A 19844-nucleotide genomic window follows, 5' to 3' on the forward strand; every position below is an offset into this window, starting at 1 on the left:
TATGATAGTTTTTTTGTAGGATTGAAAATACCATTGTCTCTTCTTTGTATAGGTTAAAATTGGTGGATTTTGGAGTTTTATTCAATGTAAATTTAGTGATGGGAAGTTCTTAATGCTAACCGTTTGTTTCTTTTTATTTTCATGTATGATTAATAACAAAACAAAATATGATGACAACCAAACCAATTAATGTATATTATATTTAATTTGGTTTTAATAATTAAAAACTGACTAAATTCGTTTGATTTTGATTTTACAATTAACCGACCCATGAACAACCCCTAGTTGTTGCAAACCAAATGTAGAGTAATGTTGTGTTTGGTGCGAATGAAATTGTTTTTCATGAAAAGTCATTTTCCTCATTTTTAAAAAACTTGTCGTTGTTGTAAGGAAGTGACTCAATGTAGAATATCACTTGTGATTATTTTTCCTACTTTCATTAAAAAAAAAAAATCATTTTTCTCATTTTTAAAATACTTATTTTAAAAAAAAAATTTAACTAACCAAATATGCAAAAATCGAAAAAAGTATTTTCCTACTTCCCGAACACACCCAAAAGTCTATAGTTTAGATCTTAATACGTTGCTTTATTAGCGATGATATCTGAGGCAAATTCAATTTTTCAACATGTCAATTATTATTTATATCAGTAGGTGTTTAAGTTTTTTGCACGGCAGAATTTAGAGGAAAAACAATCTTTCATACTTTAATATTTTATTTTCTGCTGGAAATTAAATTTTTATCCCTCCTAATTTTCATTCCACTTGTTAATAATAGATTCAATATCTAATCTTATTCTATATTATCATTTTTTTTAAATCTGTCGTATTATATTATTTTGAACAACATTATCTTGGTGATGAGAAAAAGGACCACCAATCACTACTCATTTCCATAATCCTCTATTAATTAATAATAATAATAATAACATCCTTGAAAAAAAATTATACTTTTTTTTTATTTCACTTTTGTTTTCAATTGAATTTATATAGTTGTCAAAAATGAATCTTCCCCACAATTTCACATCTAATTTATGGACCTAACACCATTTATTTTAATTTTATTACCCATCCCACTTACAATCTCCTCACACAACAACATATTGTAACTTATTTTCCACAATCTTCCCACTAAAGAATTCTTCCATTATAATACAGGAGTATTTAGTCCACTTTTATCGTTGTGTATCAACCATATAATCCATTTTAGTCTTTGTATATGGTATATAAATAATAATTTCGAGATATTTTATTGCATAGCAACAAGTGGATTATTATTGAATAATAATAAAGTGGATTAATCTAGAAGAAATAGGATGAATTGTTTCAAAATCATTTCAATATAGTCCACGTTGAAAATTCTGAATTCAGATAAACCGATAGTCAAAAGAATTCAAACTTGAAAGAAATGGAGAGGCATAAGCTTAAAAATGAAGACATATTCCCTTCTTTTAGATAAAAGATGAACGACTCAAATAGAAGCTCCCATTGCTAATGACAAAGCAACAAAGAATTCTAGACTACCATTTCACTAGAGGTAGAAAAATATTTGTACTTCCATCGTCAAGTTGCAGTGTACATATACATGGAAATAAAGAATGTAAAAGGCAAAGTGAAGTTGCAGGATCAATCAATCAACTGTTTAGTTCCATGGATCATCCCACCCGCTGGGACCTTCTCGTTTAACAAAGCTCATTATAGCTTCAACAGCTTCTACGACTCTGTTAGATAAAGAATGGTTCCCGTATTCAATTTCAACTTTTTCAGCACCACTCATTGCTTTGCACAATCTGCATAAGTGAGCATGTTACCATGAGGAAGAATGAATTAAGAACAAGAACGTATCAAACGTGTTGCTGGAAGGGTATTACAAACTGTAAAAGAGACTAATTTTAGTCTGGAAGGTTTTTGTGCTTGCCTATTAACCAATGCTTTCTTGTCAACATAGTCTGGAACGTACTCATCACCCATGGAAAATATAACCTGCAAAGAGCAGGTGTGATTCAGAAGACTGCCATTTTATCCTTGTAAATCAGATGGAGATTCTTAGGTCCCGAGTGAAAAATGGATGTTATCAACTACTAAAGCTAGTGCGAGGAAATTAACAATGTCCATTTTCTGTCTTTTGCCATGCAATTCAAAAATTACATGGCTCGGACACCTTTCTACGTAGAAACTAAAAGTACAAAATAGCTTTCGGAACTTGAATGGAACTTGGTCTCCTACCTGACAAGGAGTGTTGGACATGTGCCCAAGTTTCTGCTTCAGCTGGTCATCACTAAAGTCAGAACTAAACAAGTCGTCCTCACCATTGTATGCGCAAAGTGAGTGATATCTGTCAAATACATAGTTATTAGAAAGGCAGCCATCGTAGAAAAGAGTATGCAAACACTTGAGTCCAAACAAGTAAACCAACTTGTTATTCAGTTACTAGACCTCTATCATATGCAAGGGTGAAGCCAGGATCTAGAGCCAGTGAGTTCAGAATGGGTAATGATCTTTTTATGTATATATTTTGAGCATATTTTAGATATGTATACATAATTCGGGCCAAAAGCAATGTTTAGTTGAACCCACTAAACCCCCGCCCTAGAGCATATGTATGACAAATTATTCAATCGTCTTTTCAAGATTTCCATCAAAAAAAAGTTCCCTTTGAAGTTCAAATTCTTTCTTTTCAATAGAAGACTTATTAAAGGATAGCTGCATCGATATGATCGAGAAAGAACTTCCCAAAAAGTTGAAGGACCTCTCTGAAGTGAGGGGTTTTTCAAATCATCCTCAATACCTTGCCTTGTTACAAAAATTACAGTTCAATGAGGTGCAGGAAAGGGCGTCTTATAGCAACTTGTTCATGGTTTTTATTTGATAAGTTATTTCCCATTATCACAACTTCGAAATTGTGAACACTGACTTGAGGCATGCTTTTTACAACATATAGTTGACAACCTTTGAATTGACATTCAGAAGTAACCATAACCAGAAAGTGTAAAATGCGATACACGGGAAAGAAACTAGACTTAATAATCACCCTTACCTAAAGGCAGTGATTGGGGCATCTGGATTCGCCTCCCTTGGCATTAACTCTGATTCACGACCTTCACTTATCATGTTTGACGCCAAATCAATCATCGAAGCAGTATCAGGAAGAGTGGCTTTATATTCTCGATCACTAACTGGAGCCTGAAAAGCCAAAAGAACATTATGGTTGATGCTGACAGCAACACAGTATCCAGATTACATAAAATCATTTGCATAAAGGTGGCTTTGAGATCACATATACTATGTCCCAATGCTGTCTCCATATTCACCACCCTGCTCAAGACTGATTCTTCAAGATAATATTACACTGACAGCTGTATTCCCTTTCAGGAGAAAAGAATCTGATCTCTGGTAACTTGAATGTCTGTCAACAACAGTAACTAATCCAGTACCCAGCAGCTACATTCAAACACCCTATCCCCATCCCCTCCCTAAAAAAAAGATGAACTGCAAAATTCAAACAGCAGCCTTTTAACTTTGAAGGCCACCTTAGCTCCATTCAAACTAAATATTAATTCAGGTCATTATCAGTAACTGCAAGAGTCGCGGTGCATGTTCGAAATGATACAGAAATCAAGAGGCATATATTGTCCATTTTACAAATTTTCCTTTTCTCACTAAAAACAGAAATATAACACTTCGATAAATCATAAACTCCAAGGATCGCGTGTGCTTTCATGAACATTGATTCAATAATTTAGCAGATTCATAGCTAAGATGATTGGGAAGCATGTAGTGAATTTAATTTACCAAAAAGACAACTTAAAGTACTAATATTTAAGCAGGTATTACCTGCAATATGGCTGCACGGACTGCTCTGGAACATGCAGCATTTGTGCGCATGTAATATACAATATCCTGTATGCAGATAGAGAAAGTCAGCTTCCTCTCTCCTCATGTTTCATGCAATAATCAAATTAATTAGAGTAGCATAAAAAAATTAGACTCATCCATTCAAAGATAAAAACACGTACCTGACAGCCAGTACTGTGCCCAAGCAGTACTACACCTTCAGAGTCTTCCTTGTTTATCAAGTAACTTATCAACTGATCAAGCTCCATAGCATCCTTTAGAACATATTGGAGATAGAAGGAAGTTAAGCACACAAACGTAATAAAAAGAGCAACAACATACCCAATGTAATCCCAAAAGTGGGGTCTAGAGAGGGTAGAATATATGCGGACCTTACCCCTACCTTTGGAGGTAGAGAGGTCGTTTCTAATAGACCCTCGGCTCAAGAAAACAGAAATTTTGCAAGTGAAGAAGCAAATGACTACAGAAAGCATGTCAAAGCATTAAGAAAAAAGGAATATTAATTACAATAAAATAATACGATAATTGGATTACATGAAACTACAGGAGTAATACTGCGGCCACTAGTACGGAAGGATAAGTGAGCGAACACTCTACTACCAATAATTTGTGTCCTCCACAATCTACTATTTAAGATTTTGTCCTCGGTAAGCTGAAACAACACCATGCTCAACCTACCTCTACCTCTCCTGAAACCATCTATAGCCAACCTCTCATACCTCCATACCGAGGCATATTTGAATCACCTCTTCACATGTCTGACCCATTACCGCCTCGCTTCCCACATCTTGTCCTTCATCGGGTCTTTTCTTACCTTGTCTCGGATATCTTCATTTCTAATCCTATCTCTCCTAGTATGTCCACACATCCATCACAACTCCTCCTTTCCGCAAGTTTCATTTTCTGAGCGTGAGACTTTTTAAACTGGCCAAAATACTCTGCCACATACAACATAGTAGGTCTAACCATAACTTTGTAGAACTTGCCTTTAAGTTTTGATGGCGCCTTCTTATCACACAAGAGTCTAGATGCAAGCCTCTCTCTCATCCACCTCTCACCAACATGATGTGAGACATCTTTGTCAATCTTCCCATTTCCTTGGATAATAGACCCAAGGTACTTGAAACTTCTCTTAGGGATACCTATGTATCAAGTCTCACTTTCACGCCAACCTCATGTCATACGTCACTAAACTTGCACTCCAAGTATTTTATCTTGGTCCTACTTAATCTGAATTTTTTAGACTCTAGGGTTTGTCTCCAAATCACCAACTTAGCCATCAACTCTGATGCGAGTCTAATCAATCAGAACTATGTCATCCGCAAATAACATACACCATGGAACCTCCCCTTGAATTTATCGCATCAATTCATCCATTACCAAGAAAAATAAAAATGGGCTAAGAGTTGATCCCTGATGTAACCCCATCACAACTGGGAAGTGCTCTGAGTCTCCTACCACTGTCCTTACCTAAATCTTGACACCATCACACATGTCCTTGACCGCCCTAGTGTTGCCTACAGTTACACCGCTAGTTGCCATGCATCTCCAAACCTCCATTGAACTTTGTCATATGCCTTTTCTAGGTCGATGAGCACCATGTGTAAGTCATTCGTCTCCCTATACTGCTCCGCAGTCTCCTTACAGGATGAATGACTTCCATAGTTTAACGTCCCAACATGAATCCAAATTGGTTCTCAGAGATAGAAACGCTCCTCACTTTCATCTCCACCATTCAATCCCAAACTTTCATAGTGTGACTTAGTAGCTTGATCCCCTACAATGTATGTTGCTCGGACTCTTCAAAAATGCCAACGGGTGCATGTGGGATTCTCCAAATGTCTTAACTGCTAACCAATTATAAAGCTAAAAAAGTTATGTGTAAATGATAACATTAAAATTTGTTTTTCCAAGTCACTAAGGGATTTTTACACTACACAATAGTCCAACAAAGTCCACAACACTGATTATACAAACAGTAGGCCCATGAAAGGTAAAATGTCATTAGAAGTGGTTAGGCCAAATGTTGAACTAATTTTGTTGCAACATGCAGGCCCATATAAATCTCTGAAAAACCCTAGTTTCATATATTTTATTTCATCTCACACGCCACAGCCTCTACGAAATACACCAAAACTTCAACCCTAGCTTACCTACTTCCTCTCTGCCAAAATGCAATCGAGGTCACTCGCTCCCAAAATTTGTCCACTCAGTCTTTCCCAAAAAAATTCTCGACTCTAGTCAAAGTATCCGCATGGGATTGAACGAATCTGACACGCACCCTGCACCCGCCACCCGCACCAATGCCGCATCGAGACCGGTTTAGCAGCAAAATCGAAGAGTCCACACAACATAGGTCAAGGGGTACAATCAAAATGAGGGACTTGATTTTCATGATACTTTTTCAACTATGGCTAAAATAGTCACTGGTAGGACCATTACTAGTCTTGCAGCTTCACAGAACTGGCCTATGTCACAAATGGATGTTCATAGTACTTTTTTACAATGAAAATTGTTTGAAGAAGTGTACATGGGCTTGCCTCAAGGCTTCCACAAGCAGGGGAGAAGGAGGTCTATAGTAGTGTTTTGGATGGCGAAAGGTGACAAGGGTCTGCCTCGCCGTGCGCTCGCCTTTTTGAAGTGTGGCGCCAATTAATACCAAAAAATTAAAATATTTAATTGCATATATAAATAATCAAAATCTCAATAGTAATATCATATTAACAAATATTTCAATTCAAAAACTGAAAATAGATAGTACATACTAAAAGTCAAGAACTTGAATGAGAAAAAAACAGAACAAAAGTCAAAACAATGAGATAAAAACAGAGGTAGAAGTACCTTTGAAGCCTGAAGAGGAAGAAGAAAATAAGAAGAAATTAGAAGAAAAAAAGAAGACATACGTATTGATTGGACTTTGGAGTCGCCGAAAAAGTTTGGTTGGTCGCTGGAGAAGTCTAGTCGAGTTGATTGGTTGGAGTCCCAGTCGCACTCTAAGTGTGCAACTGTGCAAATTTGGAAAGAAAATCCTAAATTACCTTTTAACTTTTAAAACCCTAAATTGGTCACCTTCTTTTAAGAAAATACAAATGGCAACGCCTTTCTCGCTTCTCGCCATTGTCGTCATGGCGTCGCCTTTAGAAAATGGCCTCGCCACAAAGCTAAAAGGCGATGAAGGGTCGCCTCGCCTCTCGCCATTGGCGACCGCCTTTCACAACATGGTATATAGACTGCTCAAGTTTTTATATGGGCTGAAGCAAGCATCCAAGCAATGGAATATTAAGCTCACCAGTGCCTTGGTGGCAGCAGGCTACAAGCAGAGTGCTTGTGACCACTCCCTATTTACTAAGCAACAAGGATCACCTATGGTAGTCATTCTCATTTATGTGGATGACTTGTTAATTACAGGGGGGGATTCTGGCCTGATAGAGGAAGCCAAATCTACTCTCCACAAAAACTTCAAGGTAAAAGACTTGGGTGACTTGAGATATTTTCTTGGGATTGAGATCCAACAAGGGTATTCCTTTGAATCAGAGAAAGTATTCCCTGGAGTTGTTATCAGAGGTGGGACTGGGAGGTGCTAAACCAGCTCCTACTCCTCTTGAATACAACTTAAAACTGAAGACAGTTGAGTATGATACTCATGTGGGAAGCATTGGTGATGCAGAGTTAGAAGACATTACTGGTTACCATAAGCTCATTGGCAAGCTGGCTTACCTCACCATCAGCAGGCCAGATATCTATTTTGTTGTCCAGGTCCTGAGCCAGTTTATGCAGAGGCCAAAGCAGTCTCACCTTGAGAGCTTTGAGGGTCCTCAGATACATCAAAGGCTCACCTGGCCTTGGTTTGTTTTATCCCACTGGTTCTCAAAATCATGTCATGTGATTCGGATTGGGCAGCCTGCCCAAATACTAGGAGATCAATCACAGGATATGTTATCAAGTTAGGTGCCTGCTTGATCTCCTGGAAATCGAAAATACAGCCTACTGTTAGCAGACGTTCCGCTGAGGCTGAATATAGGAGCATGGTTGCTGCTGTTGCGAAAGTACCATGGATTACAGGATTGTTGGGAGAGTTGGGGTGCCCTGTTTCAACACTAATTCCTTTATACTGTGTCAATAAAGCTGCTATACAGATTGCTTCCAATCTCATCTATCATGAACGCACTAAGCATATTGAGATTAACTGCCACTTTGTGAGGGAGAAGATCAAAGCTGGTCTTATACTGCCTTGTTTCATTCCCAGTTCTTCTCAATTGGGCCGATGTCTTCACAAAAGGCCTTGGTTCTGCTCAGCATCTGTTTCTTCTGGGCGAGCTAGGAGTGCTCGATGTTTTTCACCCTCCAGCTTAGGGGGAATCTTGACATTTACATGTGCAGATATGATGAGAGAGGGTAGTCTTGTCATTAGTGTTAAGTCTAAAGAGTAGTATTTGTATTATGTTTGTTGGTAGTTATTTCTATTCCTTATATAATTGAGCACATGTAATAGCTGTTGAACTAGATCAATAAAAAACATCCCCACTTCTCCTCCAGTATGTATCTCAATAACAGAATGTTGAGTTTGCATGTTGTTCTGATCTGCATGTTTGAGTTGAACTAAGCTCAAATACATACCTAGTCCATCTCCTTTTTTCTCTGTTTGACCTTAAACTGTGTCAAGCCCTTACCCATCATAAATCCTTTATGACTCGGGAATTTCTAACACGTTTTTGGCATCCAAACTTCTGAAAAACAAAGCATGAGCAAATTTTCACTGATTTAAGATGTTTTCCCAACTATCCAAGATATGCTTAAAATTGCACACTTAAGTTTTTCCTTGTTTAGAAGGCAATATGGTTTTCAGGAGAACGCAAATGCAAGAACATGTTTCTATGGACAATAGGAGTTGAGAGAGACTGTTACTTTCACCTTTCCCAGTAAATCAATGATGGAATAACCTAGTAAGTTGTCAAGAACTTGAACGGAATAAGATGAAACAGAAATATTCAGTGCTACACCATCTAACGAGTACCTCAGACATAGTGCAAAATCTATAGTAATGACAACAGTTTGAATATATGTGGAAATAAGAGGCAGAGATTATTACTTGTCTCAAGCTTGAGGTTCCATATCCACTATAAGATGATGAAACTAGAAACTGGACCAATGACCATTTCTCTTTATCTAAAGCAATAGCCAGAGGTTCTAAGTAACTGCAAAAACGGAGATCATCAAGTTTAGAGACCACAAATTATCAGAAGTAGCAGGATGGTCTATCAAGAGCAAATTTGATGGTTTATCTCCTTGACATGGGATAGCTTTGTGGATTTCATGTCGTTAAATTTTTTCCTTCTTTTTTTTGGGGTGGGGTGGGGTGGGTGTTTCTTCCTTTTGTGTGTGTGTACCTTGTAGAAAGGACTCCAATCTTTTTCAAACCAACGTAAGCATAAAGATAAAACTATTCGTTAATGTGCAATGCAAACGAACAGTTGCTATTAACTATAACTCATCCCTTGCCTCCCTCAACACGCAGAAAAAGAAAACCACATTAGAAAAGAAAAGGCATAAAGACCAAGTAGCACAAGATTCAAATACATTATCAGGGAATAAGCTTTGGAGAAACCTTCTCAAAAAGAAATAGTTATGGAAATAGAATTTCAAGGTAACCATCTTCAAGTTTTAAATGTAATTAGCGAGGGCCCTACTCCAACATTTTCATGATTGGAAATGCATAATCTTTCTGATCTGAAGTGAGTCAAGTCAAATAAGGAACACTTCAAAGAAAATCAACTATTTTTGATAAGTCAGTTAAAAAAAATAAAATTATCTTATCTTCAATATATTTTGAAGACTTGATAGTGACACTTGTCAGACCATGAATGCAAAAAGTGAGAAAAAAAAAACATAAACATGGAGAAGGGAATGAACAGGAGGAAAAGAGGGCAGATGGAAGTGGGGGATATAATAAGATACGTACTCAGTAGCTAAAAATCCATCCGTTAATCCACCTATGAAAATGACCTGTTGTTTATAATCACCCGTTTTAAAAGCAACCTGCAAGAAATTGAAAGCTGGTAAACAACAAAGAATTGAGTGCATAAGAGTAAATGGCAAGGGAAGTCCTTGAAGCTTTTTTCTATATTTAGTCCCTGAAAATTGAAAATTTCACCCTTTTGCGCACTTGCATTGTCTTTTAGCAAGCTGTAGAGGAGAAGAGGAAATAGAGAAGACATTTTTCCATTGTGTATTTTTCTATTGTACAGGCAACAGAAGGAAAGAAACCTCTAATGTATTGGAGGAGAAAAAAGCAATAGAAGCAGATTGGTTCTGTACTTTTGTGTTTGTGTGGTTGTTCTAGGTTTGTTTATTTCTTGAATGACCATTTCTTCCCTTAAATTACATTCTACGACCCCATATAAAATGTATGTCCAATCAAGATTGTCATGTTTCGTGGAAAGACAGCTCCACTAGCTAGAAGGAAAATATGTGATTGCAAATAAATATTGAAGTGTTAAAATGAGCAAATCCAAACTTCTTTAGATGATAAATGTTCTCTCTTTCAAAAACTTGAGGCAATTCCCAAGGGAACTAAAGAAAAGACTGAAGTACCTCACAGTAGAACAATGTTAGAATAGAATAGAAATAAGAATAATATCCTACTTAGAATAGGAATAGGAATAGGAATAGAAATAGTATATAGAATCCTCTTAGAAAAGGTGTATTGTAGTGTCCTAGTTGGAAAAGGAGTCTAATGTCGTGTCCATAAATAAGTTCTCAATGTAACAATGTAGACACACAATTCAATAATACTTTTCTCCAATATTTCCCACATGGTATCAATGCCTCTACGATCTTGGTAGAGAATCAAAGAGCTTCCGCTGCCGGTGGGTGGTTATTACCCATATATGCCTCTCGTCTGGCCAACAATTATGTAAGCAAAAGTTGGGTCACCATGTATCTTTCCTGTGACTATTTTCTCGTATCTAATTTGCATAGCACCGTGCATCTTTCCGGTGACTACTTTCTCATATTTATTTTACGTAGTACCATGCATTATTTCGGACTACTTTCTCAATTTTTATTTGTGTAGCACTGTGCATCATTCCGGTGACTACTTTCTCATATCTCATTTGTGTAGCACCGAGCCATCTTTCCAGTGACTACTTTCTCCTATCCAATTTGTGCAGCACAGTGTCATTTTTTAGGTGACTACTTTTTCATATATGATTTGCGTACCACCGTTCTTTCTGGTTACTACTTTCTTATTTGTGTAGAGTCGTGCCAACATTACAACCCTACCCATATAATTTCTCTTTTTCAATAGGATCGTGCCGTGAATCCAACCCTGCCCATATAATTTCTATTTCCAATAGGGTTGTGCCATCATTCCGACTATACCCATATAATTCTCTTTCTCAATAGGGTCGTGCCTCCATTCTGACCCTACCCATATAATCTTATTTCTCTGATTGTGACCACTTTCAGAAATCAAATCTAATACTCCGATGCATGAGCATATTCTAAGACACTTTTCAGTGACTTTCTTTGTAGCACCTCGAAAATTTCTAAGCTAAGACCTGAACCATTCTTTGGTTTGTCATTTGTGTATAAGGTCGTACCAGATGATTCTTAAATTGTTCTCAGGTGTTAACGTCAATTCTTTAGTGTGGAATGGTTTTGGATATGAATTAAGGTCACTAGAAACCCTAGCACAAAAATGAGTTGGAAGTTTCCTTATCGATTAAGTTTTGATATAAGATTATACGTAGGCCAACTTTAAATGATCATAGCTCTCAACACATAATGAATTAGGTGGCCCGTGACTTATCAAATTAAAGGTTTATGAGTCCTCTTTCCAACCCACCAAGTTTGCCTCATTTTGAGTTTGGAGTAAAAAGTTATGATCGTTTAACCAAAGACTACCACAACAATGTTTTCTGAGTCAGTGACCTACGAATCCCTGTCAAGAATCGTGGAAAAAGCTACGACCCGTACTGTTGACTCGTAGAAAAAGTATTGGGAGTCAAATTTTAGGGTCCAATTCCTACGGACCCATCTACGGGTCGTAGAAACCTCTACAACCGTAGTTTGGACCCGTAGAAAGAACTTTTCAGTCTTAAAATTGCAGTATGATTTCCACAAATAGTAAATGGCCCCATGGAAGGTTTTCGACAGCTTTTTAAGTGGGGTTTCTTTTCTCTTTTTCCACTTTTTCTAAGCCCAAGCCATGACGTTTTAACTTCAATTAGGGGAATATATTCCACCAAGAACCAAGTTTTCTTTTATTTTGCGCGCTCAACCCCCCCTTCCCCCAACTCAAAGAAAACTGCAGAGAAGACAAAAGCTAGGGTTTCAAGGCTTCTAATCAAGTTTTTCTATTAGTTTGTTCTTCCAGGTATGTAAGGTTATTCATAGTGATTGACTGAGTTCGTCCTCAGTCCTCACGCCTTACATCTCAATTCAGTCAGTAAAAGTTTGATCTAGGGTTATACCCTTAGTTTCGAAAATTCTTGATATGAGTTAAGTTATTGATTATGAATTCTAAATTCTTGATATGAGTTAAGATATTGATTCTAAGCTCTAAATTCTTTATATGAGTTAAGTTATTGATTCTGACTTCTAAATTCTTGATATGAGTTAAGTTATTGATTCTGAGTTCTAAATTCTTGATTATGAGTTGCACTATACTATGCATTGAGATCTTTGAGTTGTTGTTCATGTTTATGTTCCCACATGAACCCTAATTACTGAGTTTTGATTGAGAGTCTTTTAAACAAACATTTTTCTATACATTGATTTTTAAAAGCTAAAAGTGAGTTCAAGAGCAAATTAAAGTACAAATTACTTTTTTGAGAAGAGTTAAAGGAAACTAAAGGATTCTAAAATGTATCATTTTACATTGAAAAGAGAATACTATTTTCAGAAAGGTATAAAGAGTTTTTAGAAAGATTGAGTACAGAGCAATTACCTCTTAAAGAGGTCCTTTTGAGAACTTATCTCAGCCAAAGAATATTTTTAATTGAGCATTGAGTTATATATATTTTGGGAGTAGTATTGAGCATTGATATGGAGTTCAGACAACTCACATTCCCATAAACCACGTAGCCAGCGTGGGTTAGGATCGCACCGACTTTCGAGCGACTTCTCATTACCTTTAAGCAGACCTTTATAGTGGATCCATGAGTTGAGTTTGTTCTATAGCCCGACAAGATTTATGACAGTTCTGGCAGGGTGGGCGAGACGTGTATCATCACGAGGCTCATAGTGATGCTTGTTGGTTAGAGGAACTCCCAATAGAGTAAAGTAAAGTAAAGTATATTTTTATATATATATTTCAGTTCAGTATTTGCTATTATTGCATCCACAAGAGCTTAAATGATTTTTCATCATGATTTGTACTATATTCCAGTTGAGTTACCTTCTGACTTACATCTCAATTATTTGTTATTCAGCTTTATTACATACTCGTACATTCAATGTACTAATGTCATTCAACCTACATCATTTTATGATGCAGATTCAGGTACTTAAGATCCTTGACAGGAGTTTTGTTGAGATCACTTCATCCGCTCGTCAGCTTTTGAGTGAGGCCTCCTTGCTTTCGGAGGAGTTCGATTTTTATTAGAAGTTAGTAATAACAATTTGAGATGTTGTGGGTCTTGTCCCGACACACATCTTTATACAATAGCGGCTTCATAGATAGACTGTTTTGGAGAGTTTCAGTTTCGGATGTTTTGTTTAAAACTTATGTTTCATACTGAGTATATTCAGAGAGTTTTGAGATTCAGTAAACTGTTGTTGAACGTTTCTTTTAGTTTGATGTTTGTGCATGCTTGAGTTATTCTTCCGCTAGTAGTCAGCCAGGATGAGGGTTCGCTTGAGGCAACAATGGTTCTCGAGTACCGGCCACATCCAGAGTGTAGGCTCGAGTCGTGACATTCTTGTGTAATATCGACTCATTTATTGATTCCAAGATGATCCATACATTTTATACCAAATTTTGAGCACTTTTCGGCGACCGCTGCAGTGTGAAGAAGTCTATATGGAGCAACCACCTAATTTTGTTGCTCAGGGGGAATTTAGATGCCTTGTATGTCAATTACACTAGTCACTCTATGGTCTAAAACAGTCTTCTCAAGCTTGGTTTGGGAAGTTCATCACTGTGGTAATTACATTTATAACAAGCTAGGTACATATGACTTGTATGCACCAACTTGAGGGAAGTGTTATAATGGGAATAGAAACAAATATATACAAGCCTACTTAAATAGGAATAGGACTAGAGCTAACCCATGTGGGTACACTTCCGTTACATCTGGTGTTTGTAAAGACTATTTAGTTTGTTTAGAGATTCATTTTATCAGCATTTTCTTAGAGATCTACATGTCAATATTAAACGCAGAGTATCCCTAGCAACCTAATTTGTCTTTTTTTCTAAATGGTAATGATGTTGGTGCCATCTTGCTCTCATTTCTACTGACATTGAGTATCTGCTACTTCCCACCTGTATAAATACCATGTAACGTTGTCCACCAACGCTTAAAACTTAATATATGAGTAAGAGTAACTATAATTTACCTCTATTACGGTATGAATCTTAATATCTCATTATCCATTCTAGCTTCATTGACCATTAGCTCAAACCCTCGAATATCCTAAGCCTTTAGTGGATCGATGCAGGTCCAAAAGGTAACGGATATCAAGAATTTTTATATAGTCAGGCCAAACTAATTAGGAATTTAAGTGCAAATGTAATGTCATCTAGTATTTTTTTTTTTTGAACAGGTAAAGTGGTGTATAATAGAATAAAATTAGAAACTTGGCACTAATCTAGTTCCTGGATAATTACAAAGTTTGAAACCCTTCTGAACAAAAACAAAAAGAAAATTTCCACCAGAATAAGCACCTACTCCTATAGTGAATCTATGAGCTCTTAACATACTTTGTTCATCTTTAACATCTTGTAAGTTTCACCAAAAATCCAAAAGCCATAAGCACTTTTGAATTTAATCTTCGGGTTAGTCTTTGTTTTACCTTCGAAGCATCTAGTATTTCTTTTCCATATAAGACAACACACACAGCTTGGCACAGTCTTCCACACTTCTCTTACTAATTTCTTCAAACCTCCAATCCCTAGCTTGTCATAAGAACCTTCACAGTGAAAGGCATTACAAATTGAACTCTAAGGGGTCGTTTGGTACGAGGGATAAGGGATAATAATCCCTGGATAAAATACATGATTATTTTATTTGTGTTTTGAGCTGAGGGTCTCCCGGAAACAGCCTCTCTACCTCCACGAGGTAGTGGCAAGGTCTGCGTACAATTTACCCTCCCCAGACCCCACCTAGTGGGATCTCACTGGGCATGTTGTTGTTGTTGTTGTTGTTGTTGTAGGGGTACTAATTAGTCCCGAGATTATCTATCCCACCATTTATACTATAATGATGGAATAAGTTATCCCATATGTATGGTGGGATCATGGGATAACTTTGCTTATCCCATCCCCATACCAAACAATCCCTAGAAAGATCAAATAAAAGTGCCCAAATTAACGTACAAATCTAATATAAGACGCACTCAGTCTCTACCCTCAATTGGGACTTACACTAGTGGTCAACACACTCACATTGATCAACAAATGATAGATGAATATACAGAGAAAGCATCAAAGTTTGTGGGTCCTCTTGACATCATAGGCTCATAGCATTTACTAGATACCAAGTTATTACCAGTCTGGTTATTTCTCAATTGTTATCAGAAAACTAGGACAAAAAACTTTTTCCACTTTCCAAGAACACTAATGTTTTGGTTAACTGAATTAAAGATGACACTGTTTCATTGAATCCGAAAGGTAAGCTACGAGGTACTGCATTAGGACTTCCAATAGTCTAACTATTTCTCCATAACCCTCCCTCTCCATCCCAAAAACTCAAAACTTGAATCCTTTTCACTGAACCAGAAACTCCCAAATCAAATGCAGTTCAGAAACAAGCTTGAAAAGTTTGCAATATAATCAAAATGTAGCGAACCTCTAGTATCAGAGAATCACAAATTCTTAGTTATCTGTACACAACGAGTCCAAATGGAAAAAATGATTCATACAGCAGACCCCAACTAGTCTGGAATTGAGGCATAGATGTCACAATTTCCCATACATTTCAACCCTTACACACAAAATAAGCTCAGATTTTTTCAAATCAACCATCAAACTGATTTGCACAGTTGAACTTTCACGAGAAAAGGGAGCACTTAGGAAACTAAGCATACCTAAATTGGCTTTAAACCATAATCTTACGAGTTAATTTTCTATAATTAACAGTAACCTAAGTAAAACCTTTATCACAATGCTTAACAAACCCATAAAACAAATCAATTCTTTTTTCCAAATAAGTAGAAAACCAATATGCAAAGTCCAATTTTCACACACACAAAAAAAAAGAACTTAGAATTTAACAACAGACCTGAATTGCCTTAGGACCATACTTAAACATTACACCACGGAACTGCTTTTTCGCAGTAATAGGGCCAGCACCGGAAACACTGTCAGCACCTCCGTCGGCGGCGGCAGCGGCCTGATTTTTATTAGACATCTTGACACTACTGGAACGGCCACGAACTATGCCGGAAAACCAAGAAGACGATGAGGACGATGAAAAAGAAGCAGAAGTTGATAGATCCATTGATTAAGCAAAAGGGTCGTATTCGAATTTCATTTTAGAGGTTTGGATTTTGGGAATGGTGGTAAAGTCTCCATTGATGGGAGGTTTACGAAGATGTAAGAAGAAAGACAGAACTGACACTACTGTTTCAGGGACAGGTGAGTAGTTTTCGAAATTTCAATTAAAAATTTAAAAAAAATACAATTTTATTTTGATTATTCAATTATTATGCTTAATTTACCAAAATGAGATTTGAATTATGTAACTAATGATAATTCATAATTGTATTAGGTAAAACTACGAGAGTCGGCAAATATTACTAATGAGAATATATTGTACGTGACTATAGTTTAATATATTTTTGTTATTAAATATGGGATTCACACATACTTTTTGTACGGAAATAAAAATAGCCTTCCCGACTTTTTGTATACTCACTTATACAAATACAATTTTATCTCCCCTCTCTCCATTCCCTAATTCTCTTCTAAAATCACTCATACACATCCAATTTATTTGAATTTCAAAATTTACTCTCTCCCCCTAATCGTGATTCACTATTGTAGGTAGCCGTCCAAATTTTTGATGGGTTTAACACAAGATTTTGCAGATCGTCATCCATTCTTTTTGTTGGATTTAACACAAGATTTTGGAGCCAATGCAGGGTTTATTGCAAAATCTAGAAAAATTGAAGAGGAAATTAAAATATATTCAAGAGTGGAAATCCAAGAAAAAGAACGATCCAATGGCATTGCAACAAGTTATCAATAATGCTAAGGCAAGCGGCATCAAAATAGTTGAAGGAAGAAACAAGAGGTGGCTCATTAGATCTAGACAGATATGAAGAATATTTGTATAAACCCGAAATGTATATGGCAATTTGTATATTTATTAGTTATTAGTTATTATTTATACACATACAAAATTGTGATTTAATTTCATATATACATAACTATATTGAGGTGTATTTATATATTTATATATTTAAGTCATATATTCATATACCTTATATATACATATACATATACAATTTATAATTATATACAAATACAAATAGTTCTATATATATACAAATAGTTCTATATTTTATACAAATATTTGTATATTTATACATATGCATATACATGTATATAGTAATTAATTTGTATAAATATTGGTGTTCGTATCGTAGTAGAACTCATTTTGGACAAAATATTTTATTAAAACGATTAGCTTGAATCATGGGATTCTAAAAAATTCGGTTACCGTATTTAGCGTTCATGTATCCATTTATTTAAAAAAATATTTGAATTTAAAACAAAAAAATCGAGATATACAAATTTAAGGCTCCATAGCAAACTAAACTATAGTCATGAAACATAATTAGATAAACTATAGTTATGAAACATTATTTGCTTAAATCTATTTGTCATATATGAAATTTGAAAATTATCCAAAATAACAAACATTTAGCCTATATTAGGTATTATAGTTACAGTTTAAGAAAATTATAATTTGCGGCTACAGTTTTCAATTCTTGTTATTCGCTTGATTTGTATAAATCCAGAATTAGTAAAATTTGGTTGCTGATTATATAAATTCAGATTTTTGTATATGCTTACTCTATCTATTTATATACGATTAATGAAAAATCATAATAAATTACCATGTTTGTACATTGGCAAGCGAAATATACAAACGGAGTTCTGAAAAATTTCTAAATGTATAAATACAGAAGGCGAAATGGTCTGATGGACCCTTGTACTTGTATGAGTATGTATTTTGGACCCTTCTACTTAACTTTTTACCAACTAAACCCCTAAACTTACTGAAACTTGATATTTTAAACCCTTTTTTTGACCTATCATCCTATGTGACATTTTTGGTCAAAGTGCGTGTGATACACATAAAATAAGAGCGTGAAGTCTTACAAAAAAATTCAAAATGTCAAGTTTTGACCTAATTAAGAGTATCTTCTTTCCCATTACCATTGTTGGACAAAAAAAAGCTTTTTTTTTTAGGCTTTTCGACTTATCTCCAAATTCTTTCTCCATTTTTTAAATTGTTTCAGGTTGCCTTTCATCTTCTTCAAAGGATTCATTATTTCTTGAACAAATTCAATCTTTATTACTCTACAAAGAATTTCCACAAGTAACAAATTTCTTTCATTGCTCCAAACAAATAAATAGACTTATCGATCCTATTCTTCCTCCGAACTTAACATTGTTGGAGCTATCAACAACTCCAATTTCTGCAAATCGTTAGAATACAAAATCATAAAAAACTAAAAATTAAATTGATCCAAAATTATAAAGAGGGGAAGAAAAAGAAAACGAAACATGGAGGATGAGTGAATGAAGAGAATCTGAGGGTTGAGTAATTTGGACGAGTCGTGAGATCTAGAGTTTTGGAGCGAGTATCGCAGCCGTTTGGGCCATCACTGCTTTTTCCAAATCGAATGTGGAGCAGTCACCCTCTCCATCTTCGAGTGGTAGCTCCACCATCACATCGCGGTGTACGAACGATTTTGCTGGTACTGCGTTTTACTAGTGAAAACCTGTGGAGTGAGAGAGGAGGAAGAAGAGAAATCTGGAAGATAATTGGAAAAAGAGAAAAATATTTTTCAAATAAAATTTTGGGGCTTTAATTTAATTTTACCATTTTATTTCCTATGTGGCAGGTAAAAATGAGGTGGAATTTGACATGTAGGAGGTGTATTATACGCACTATCCACCATGTGAGAAAAGGGTTTAAAATACAAAATTTCAATGGGTTCAGGGGTTCAGTTGGTAAAGGATTTAGTAGAAGGGTCCATAATACAAACTCATACAAGTATAAGGGTCCATTAGACCATTCCGTCAATACAGAATTTGTATATATTTACCCTATTTGTATATTCACAAGAGAAATATACAAACAGGTAGAAATATACAAACCGTAGCCGCCATAGTAAACACAACTATAGTTGTGAAATGCAATTATCAAAACTATAGTAATAGAGCCTTATTATGTCTATTATATTTGCTATTTCTGAAATTTTTGTATTACCATAAAATATAAGATTTCAATTATATGATGTTATATCAAGAGTTTTTTCATAGATGAACAAAAATGGAAAGAGTTTGACATGAATTTTTTTTTCTATTTTGTATATTTTTTGTTATTTTTATCATTTTCCCTATCTATTTTTTTAGGACGATTTATTCTGAATATTTTAAATATGAGGTTGAATAATATAAAATTGACTATAATATGAAAACTAAATTATTGAATCTGCAAGAACTTTTGGTTAATTTTTTTTTTTTAATATATATAATCTAAATTTCATCATTGAAATATTCCGATAAACAAAAGTATACTTATTTTTCAA

At 35.5% G+C, this 19844-nt stretch overlaps 1 protein-coding gene across 1 annotated transcript; it reads right to left on the bottom strand.

The window, feature by feature from the left end:
- Positions 1-1418: 1418 nt before the first annotated feature.
- Positions 1419-16669, bottom strand: LOC102599096 (UPF0613 protein PB24D3.06c). Its single transcript, XM_006339345.2, has 9 exons — positions 16298-16669; positions 9814-9890; positions 8944-9049; positions 4016-4108; positions 3834-3899; positions 3037-3182; positions 2226-2334; positions 1918-1982; positions 1419-1789 (listed from the first exon to the last, which is right to left on the bottom strand). Exons 1-9 carry the CDS (start codon positions 16514-16516, stop codon positions 1642-1644), a joined length of 1029 nt encoding a protein of 342 aa, XP_006339407.1. The 5' UTR covers positions 16517-16669; the 3' UTR covers positions 1419-1641.
- Between the last annotated feature and the right edge of the window lie 3175 nt (positions 16670-19844).

The sequence above is a fragment of the Solanum tuberosum genome, unplaced genomic scaffold (genome assembly GCF_000226075.1).
Source record: "Solanum tuberosum cultivar DM 1-3 516 R44 unplaced genomic scaffold, SolTub_3.0 scf00010, whole genome shotgun sequence".
NCBI classification, from domain to species: domain Eukaryota; kingdom Viridiplantae; phylum Streptophyta; class Magnoliopsida; order Solanales; family Solanaceae; genus Solanum; species Solanum tuberosum.